This window comes from Crassostrea angulata, chromosome 1 (assembly GCF_025612915.1).
Source record: "Crassostrea angulata isolate pt1a10 chromosome 1, ASM2561291v2, whole genome shotgun sequence".
Taxonomy (NCBI): Eukaryota; Metazoa; Mollusca; class Bivalvia; order Ostreida; family Ostreidae; genus Magallana; species Magallana angulata.
The window spans coordinates 26688297-26697544 of record NC_069111.1 but is presented as its reverse complement, the minus strand read 5'-3'; the positions used below and the strand labels follow the sequence as shown (position 1 = coordinate 26697544).

Here is a 9248-nt window from a genome sequence, read left to right as displayed (position 1 = left end):
CTATATGTGAAAGAAGAAAAGTGAACCTCAATGCACCAGAATGAATGCGCTCAATTCCTCAAATTAAAAACATTGAAAAATTTAATTGGCCTTCTCCATTATAAACGATTGTTGTTTACCAGGCATGAATTTATTTCGTATGACGTTTCATATCCTTACTCACTTGATTGAAGAATAAAATTAACTGAAAAATGTTGTCACATATCTTAAAGAGCTATATAATAATTCAAATTAATGCATTGGCAGGCATGTCGCTCTATTGTACCAAGGCCCACCCATTATTTTCATCTTTATTAAAAAAACTAAATGTCTACAGAGATGATTTTCCATTGCAATAATGCTTTTATCCTCATAATGATAATGTGTAAGGACTATGGAAACTCCTTAAAAGACGTTGTTTTCATTTACTTGTGTTCGAGAAACTATCAAAAATTTGTGTAGATTTTATGCAATTCGTCGTTTAAAAAGGGGCACCAGAAAGTAGTTACAGAATATCATCTTTTTAGCAAGACATTTCTATTGATCAACCAAAATTTCAGTGTCAATCGTAGAATTATAAGCAAGCTTGGTTTGAGTCGTGTTTTTGTTCACATGAGTTTATTACATTCAACCTTAGATTTTAAACTTGGTATTTCCTATTCAGCATAGCTGCATTTAAAATATAAACGAACTAAAGCATGACCTCAGCTTTGTGTACAAACATACAGTAGCATTGTGCGCAAAGCTCTGTATTTTGCTTATAACTCAAAGTTTGACTCAGTAAAATTATAGAAATTTGTAAACAATTAAAACAAGAGAAAAATGCACTAAAACAAAGAAAAAAACTCAATTTATTTTTCATCATATATAAACTTATATATTTCTAGCTGCGAGAATAATCTCCGTTTAGATTAAAATTGCTGAGCATCTTGATAAAACATGTTGCATTAATCAACCATTATGTAGAGATCGTACCGAATTACATGTACCAACATAATGAATAGTATTCTATAATATGTTGTTAGTGCATAGATTTTGCGCAGGTACATGTAAACAATCAGCTGTCTGATTTACCAGTATACACGTAAAAATTTTAAATTCTAAAATAAAGACGATGGTTCCTCTCAAGTTAAAAAAAAAAGAAACCTAACATGCTAAACGAAAATCAAAACAAGCTAAAACCACCGTCACAAATGAAAATGTCAACGCACTGAAATATTTAACCTCAATTTACTTCACATTAACGGCACAAATATATTAAATTCATCTCCGTTCAACTTCAAGACGCCAAGGTAAACGCAGTAGTCTCCTACAGCGCCGTAACAACGCAACGGCATCTTAGTCCGTCGCGGTGGGATCGCCTTTAACATTTTAGAACGCCATGAGACGGCGCGCACTTTGAACATGTACAAAGTACGCATCGTGGCTCTGCGTTCTGATAAACACGCCGTAGAAGCGTAGTGAGGTTGCTGTGACAGCGCCGTAAGATCTCCAACAGCGCCACGAGAGCTCCGTCGGCGCGCTCAATGAACGCAGCTAATCGCAGTGTAGACGCAGTGATAACAAAGTCAATTGCGCTTGCACGGAGACCTCACGGAGTCCTTTGGAATCTCACTGCGTCTCTATTGCGCTCTCATTGCGTTCTCACTGCGCATCCACAGCGTTTGAACAAGTTGTTTTTCATTTGGCTGCGTTCACACAGCGACCCCAAAGAACTGTTGCTGCGTTCATCGCGCTCTCGCGACGTTTCTTCTGCGTTTATACCACGCTCCCACGGCGTTTCTAGTGCATTGTCATCAAGACCACGAAAACTCGAACAATGGCTGCTGTACAATAGCAAGCGATGTAATAATTATCAATCTGGATGTAGATGACTATGTAAAAAGTAGCATTTGCTAATATAAGACCTATCAATGGACGTAGATGGAATTCATGCCATTTGGTTTTGATGTTTTCACATCTTTTCTTTGTTTTCTAACAACTAATAACGGATCTCTTTTGTAGATCTGACTACTTAGAGTTTTGTCCTAGTCCTTCACAAATTGTTTAGAAGTAGTTACTAGTATGTCTCAATTACAATGAACCTTTTCATAAAATCAATACAATTTTTTAATCATTTATCTAATTACTGGTTGTAAATTCTTGTTTGTTTCCCATACAATTGTACAAATTAATATTAACCTACCAAGAAGTAAAGAACGTCTTGTGCACGCAGTCAGCGCGCAGAGCACACCGTGGACGCGCGGTAAAAACTCCTAGCACGTCATAAGCGCTCGGCAGAGACTCAGCGAGAACGCAGTTAATCGCCAAGTAGAACTCCGTGGAAACGCAGTTTCACGCCATGGGAGCTCCGTAAGAACGCCTCAATCGCCGTCAGGACGCCGTGACATTTCCACTTGTAAAACTTTCAAATAAAATTGTACATTTTTTCTGAATTTTCCTTGCGATCCTACGGCGATTCCATGAATTTTACAACGCCGTGGGGACGCAGCTTGGTGTGACAGGGCGTTAGCATAGACTGGTCCTCTAAACTGGTTTTCGATATATGAGATATCGAAGTTAAAATGATTGACCCCCATTCTCTCTGTCTTAATATTACTTTCGTAAATTACTCAAATTTGAAACAGAATTAGCCCTTAATTTTTGCAATTTATATTTTCCTTCCCATAAGAATGATTTATGCTAAATTACCTTGAACTTGACTCAGTAGATCTTGAGAAGAAGATTTTTTTAAAAATGCATCCCCCTTTTTCTACAGTTTCGAGGGTTTTTCCGCTTTGAATAAAAATCGGTCTTTCATTTTTGCAATTTATATTCGCCTTCCCATAAGGATGCTTTTGTGCCAAATTTGGTTGAAATCGGCCAAGCGGTTTTATGGAAGAAGTTCAAAATGTAAAAAGTTTACAGACAGACGGACAGACGGACGACAGACAAAATGTGATCAGAGCTTTCAACTCAGGTGAGCTAAAAATGTATCCTTTAAATAAAAGTACTTTTCAAGAGCCATTCATACCAAAATTTGCCATTTTAAATTTAGCACAGTAAATGGTCAAGTTAAAGGCGTAAAACGTCGTGTGCACGTGGCTTAATTTGAAAACATATGTACATGTACCTCTTGTGTTAACAGAATGAAAGCACGTTTTTGACATGCAACGTAAAATTTATAGTATAAGCAAAGTAAACAAGGCAAAAATAAATATTTAGCAACATTTTGAAATAAATCTTTTCTATTGTTTCTATTGGAGGATATACGTGTATATAACACCTTGTACGCACCTGTCCTTTAGAAGAGGCACTCTTGTATCGTTAGACAAATATATTCCTTTGGTTAGTTACTGGAAAACCGTAGTATACATATTATGTAATCAAATCAGGATTTCGCTTTCTGTAAAACGATTAAACTATCACTTTGAATTTAGTTGTCCAATGGAAATTGCATTAAATATATGACGCATTATATATTTTTCCGGTCCAAATATTTTGTTTGTGTCCTTAAAAATGACATGCAGTGTCGTAGGCTCATTTTGTCATACACAAGCAAATCAATGGTTCAAACATATTTATTACTTTAAAAATAACCAAGCAGTTTGTTTATAGGATAAACAAAAGAATCCAAATTAACATCATCCAGCCAACTTCTGGGACTGTTCTATACCCAGCAGATTTGCCCGTCAATGAAACGGACGCGTCGGCTTTTGCTGATTTACCTTGAATGAAAAGCGAATCATTTCATTAAGGTTCTCTATGCTGTATATATTTCAAAAACATATAGAAATGCATAGTTGGCTTTAACTGGTAACTCTCTTAATTACCTTTCGATTCTGTACATTCCAAGCCTGGTTCTGGTTTTGAAGCTACTGTATCCTTCAGTTCGTAAATGCCTCGAAGGATCACAGATTTGCCGGATCTATGTTTACCTACTATTGCACATTGAAATGCCCCGCTCAGTACGTCACATTCATTCAACACAATGTTTACTTTCATTTCGGCTTTGGAAGCTGAAAGTTAAACACCACGAAATATGAAGAAGAAAAAATTACATAATGTGATATTTTTGACCACCACCCCCCCCCCCCCCCTCCCCTTAATCTCTCATCCTACTATCGAGTGAGAATTCTGTGCTTGATTGTTGTGATTGGTTTTTTTCATTATATTTACAAAATATAAGTGTTATAGATGCTTGTATAGACAAACAAGAAATAAAGCAATGTGAGCTGCAATTTATTCTTTTATGAAAATGTTATTTTCTACTAAAATGACAAAAATATCACGGTTTTTAAATTTCTGTTAGCCATAATTTTGAATTATTGTCGTCCTGTACAAAAATTGATCTGCTATATATTCCTTTGAAGAGAAATCTTTCTTCTGACAGAAATTAATGATTTTTTCTAATCTTAAATGATTCTTTTATAAATATAATAAAAGTTTAAGTTACATGCAGTCTTATCATACTAGCAGGTTTTAATAGCAAAATTAAATTCTAAAAAATACAGCTCATATTACTTTAAAATCCAGCATCTACATGTAATTAAATAAACAACTGACGTTTATCTCAAGCACATCTCATATTAAAATTTTCAAGAATCATAGGTTGAGATTGGAACTATTTTCCAGATCTTAGACTCACTTTGGGTATTGTTCCTTACATATATTACTGGGAGTAAGTTAGTCTTGGGATATGGAATTTTAATTTTTTGGCAAAGGTCGGATGCGGAAAAGACAAATCCAAGGGAAATAAATAAATACAGGTAATCAACACACCGTGGCCAACAGTACAGCTAGCATCCTTCTCCTTCAGCAGATTTTTAAATTGTGGAAACATTCGAATTCTGTACAGATCTGTCCACAGCATTTCGCCTTGGCATCCCACCAGTAGGCTGCGGGCTAGAGACGCACCACTCAAAGGCTGGTAGAAGATGAAAAAGTCCGAAACAGACTTTAATAGCCTCGTTAAAACTGGATGAACACTGCATCGAATATGTATCTTTCTCTTTTCGCTTAACTCATCAGCGGTATAAGCTACTTCTGCTAATCCTAAAACTAAAAATCACATTAATCTTCTCTAAGTAATTATTGATATCTGTTTAAGCATACTTTTCAAATAACAAAGTTCAAAGTAATACAGTGTACCTTCAGAGTTGACGATTTCCTTCATTTTTCGGTTATACTCATCAACTAAATCGTATCGCTGTGGACGAATACAAAGAACATGCACTAGACGCTCTCATATGGACAGAAAATATCTGCAAACATGTAACAATGCATTGCTTTGCATACATGCAATATCTATGCTTGGAAACTGTACTTAGAATGGTAGTTTACGACCAAAAGTTACTTAAACAGCCTGAATCGAAGTTTTTGACCTTGATATAATATCATCCTAACATCCATGACACCGAACTGAACTGAAGACTGTGTCCATCAGTATGTTCTTTTCTTATTCCCAATTCAAAGAGTACTAAAATTCTGCCATTTTACTATTATTTTAGATAAGGAGTGGTAGGTTAAAAAAAACTATGGTACTCAGGAAGCCGTCAAGGCCTGTGGGCCTCTTGTTATGTACATGCACGATGTAAGTTTATTAGGACGATAGCTTGGGTGTTTTTACATTAAGTACCCTTTTTATAAAATTCAGATAAAAACACAGCCACGGTTACCGATATTGTGTTTAATAAAACTCACTTTGTACGGAGAATCGATCTAAAATTGATAATTGTCAATTTACAAAAACGATTAATTACGGAATCGAGCTTATTTCTTTTTTCATGTGCGGTCCAATAACAATGAAGCATGATTGCGATACGAAGATTTAAAAGAAAAATAATTCAAATTTAACAGAAACAGTCCATGTATTGAACACGTAGCGTGTAAAGTGACTTCCGGTTCATCATACACGGGTTGTTTCCAATATGAGTACTAAAGCTTTGAGCGTAATGAATAAATATAAGATACGTTATTTCACAAACACATATGATATAAAAATATGTTAATTGTTAATTCTAGATTATTTATTGATGGGTTTTTTTAATTTTCAAATTCGTAATTTTCGTTTCCGATGTGATGAATTTCAAAAATTACATTGCAACTGCTTCTTTCTATTCAAAGTTCTGAACCATCGAGAGTGATGAGGATGGGAAGTCGTATTGTTGACGAAATATTGATTTTATAATTTGATTGCTTTTACAAATATGGATTATATTTCACAAATAAAACACACAAACTAAAACTATCTAATCAAATGGTTGATAATTTGTTTATTGATAGAAAAGTTCGGTATATACCGGTACTAAAGAAAGTGTTGACATAAGAACATCACAGATTTAGAATTGGAAAGCCACTTCGGATATCTCAAACTCCTGGATATCTCGAAGTTTTGATGAGCCCCCCCCCCCCCCCCCCCCCCCAAGTTCGAGATACCGATATTTACCTGTTTATTGCAGATCGAGCAACATGTCAATTTTCATTTCAAATCATTTGTTTTGTCTTATTTAGGAAATTACTTGTCATTAATAAAATAGCGAATCAATGGGAAATTCCAAGAAGAATGTTCAAAACCCTTTGTTACAAAAAATATATCGAACACGAGCGCAATTCGGTTCTTTATGGTTTAGCTTGGGATACATGTCTCAAGGCTCTTCTATAAGATTCTGAAAGACAACTTACTGTGTAAGTCTATGTTTTTCATATGCCATTCACCAGTGTGGAATAAATTAAATGTAAAGTACTGCGGTTTAGTTAAATAAAAATGTGGTTACTTCACATTCTTGTATACGCTTAAAATTACATCGTTAAAGAAAGTTTATTGGGTTTTTCTTGGAATTAAGATGTACCAGTCAAAATAAGAATAACAAGTTTGATGCAATATGTAATACACGTCTTTGAAGAATTACCATTTGCGAATACATATAAAAGATAGTAAATCAAAATCCATTTCAAAGCTATTGTCAAAAGCTCTACGCTGTTGATAAAGGGATAGTATACATGGTGTAGACTTTCATTTAAACTAAAATGCGTGACTCTTGGAATTTATCATGTTTTTTGGCCAGATTTTGTGATGAAGGAAACAAAAAAAGCAATAAAAGCTTTTAATTATATCCCTCACCATATAACCATTCTCTGTATGACACTGCGCCTTTCACAAAAGTTATTTTAAAATATATCTGCGTCGTAGATCAAAGTTATAAACTATATTGTTCAAGACCTGCACTTTGATTGCCAGTAGTGGTCTTTTCTAACCTCAAAGTGGGTGCGAGTTTGAGTCACAAACTTACAACGTAATTACAACTACAAATTCTTTAAATACGTCCGATTCATGCCTTTTTGGTGTAATGGTCTTAAAATACTAGGCTGAAGATGTATACATGCAAAAAATATTTTAAAAAAACAATTTGGAAACTGTGATAACGTAATAACTTGCCATTAGGTAGGATTTGCTTTTGTCTTTGTAATCTGGGCCTGAAACGTGAAATAAGATGGATAAAATTTTTATGAATTATGGCCAGTGTTTTAGATGGATAGGTCGAACATCCATACATACATTTTGGTGATGCTTCCTCGTCTGAGGGTTTGTAAAAGTCGGATAACAAAGCAACCTGGCCTTTGCTTACATGGTGAGCAACTACTGCATTTTCACAGAGAAACCGCCCAGGAATTGGGTCACATCGATGTAGTATGAAATACATATTCATAAAGCTTTTAAACCCTGAGAAAATAAAAACATTTAACATTTAGAGTATTCATAGTGTTTTTCAATGTAACTTGAATATGCAAACAACAAGTTTATGATAACTAGTAGTTATTTGGTAAATAATGTAGTGTTACAACACAAATCTTTGTGTTATAACTTAATTATAATCAACGTTTACATAAACTATATTAAAGCAACGAGTGCATTTGTATAAATTATCCGTTAAGTTCAACTGTATAGGCAAATTATCTGTCTAGTTCAATTGTATAGGCAATGGTCTTTGACATTATAACAGGAAAATACCACTAAATATCCACACACATAAAGAATACATGTAATAATAATTAATTTCATTGTTAGGAAGCAAAGCATAAAGACAATGTGAGTCTATAACTACATACATGTACATTTGTACTAACATATCAACTTATTGACCTGACTGATGAGCTGCAGCAACACAATTAATGTGCTTCTTTCTTCAGTAATCAGTATAAATGGGTTTTCAATATAAATTCAGTATACATAAAAAATTTTTATTGAATACATGTACGTACATTCAATAGGGATTTGAATAACACATGAATGTACATATTTCCTCACCTTCTACAACAGATCAGGACAAATATAGGGAAAAAGGTCATGCAAGAGATAATGCAGAGCGTTTTGAACTGATACTGACTGTCAGTGGTAACATCCTCAACAATATTTCTGCTCTCCAACGCTGACTTTAAATAATTTGGCATATCCTTCATTTCTGCAGTGGATTCCCATTTTGCACTGTATTCCCCTCTTTTTTCGTTGTCATTGTATGAGGCCTCTAGAATTACGAAAACGCATCAGTCCAAACTCCACTGGTATGTAAGACATACTCGTACTAGAAGTCTTTTAATATATCAGTAGTACATGTATAAGTTTAAATTCCGACTCTTTAAATTGTCTTGCCCTCAAAGACAGCAAAAGCCATCATTAACGACCCTGAAATATCTCAGTACTGTAGTTAATTAACTGTTTGTCAAATGGCCGATCGAATAAAACTAATATTTGAAATACAAAATACGATCAAGAGTGATACATTTTGACTGGAATTAATCATAAATGGTTCAAAAAATATTGTTTTCTGACACTGTTATTATTAAGCAATAAAATGCTTTCTTTTGTGATTCATAAGTATGAAGATAGCGAGCATGGTAGAAATCTGTAGAAGTCTTCACTGCCTGGCGCGTATTAGTGTACCGACGATATCCAAAAATATGCATTCATCTATACAGGTTTCATAGAAAAACTAAATCTTATATTTGTTGTACTACATTATATTTATATTCATATTTTACCTTACCAGCTAATGTGTAGAACTTGTCAGCATCATAATTTCTTGAATCAGGTGCCCATCTCAGAAAGAAATGTTTGCATGAAATAATGAATTCCTTAATAAATAGCCGACCATCTTCGTGTTTGACTGTTGTATTTGGTAAGCATGCTATTTTAAATAATTTTGCGTCACCCACAACCTTGATTAAACCGTCAAAGATTAGATATCCTTTTTCTGTAAAAATTCATCAAAAACAAAAATTATTTTTTTTAA

At 34.3% G+C, this 9248-nt stretch overlaps 1 protein-coding gene across 1 annotated transcript; it reads right to left on the bottom strand.

Annotated features, from left to right (window-relative positions):
• Positions 1-3533: 3533 nt before the first annotated feature.
• LOC128191886 (uncharacterized) lies at positions 3534-5370 on the bottom strand. Its single transcript, XM_052864240.1, has 5 exons — positions 5365-5370; positions 5110-5167; positions 4741-5019; positions 3792-3977; positions 3534-3686 (listed from the first exon to the last, which is right to left on the bottom strand). Exons 1-5 carry the CDS (start codon positions 5368-5370, stop codon positions 3571-3573), a joined length of 645 nt encoding a protein of 214 aa, XP_052720200.1. The 3' UTR covers positions 3534-3570.
• Positions 5371-9248: the final 3878 nt, after the last annotated feature.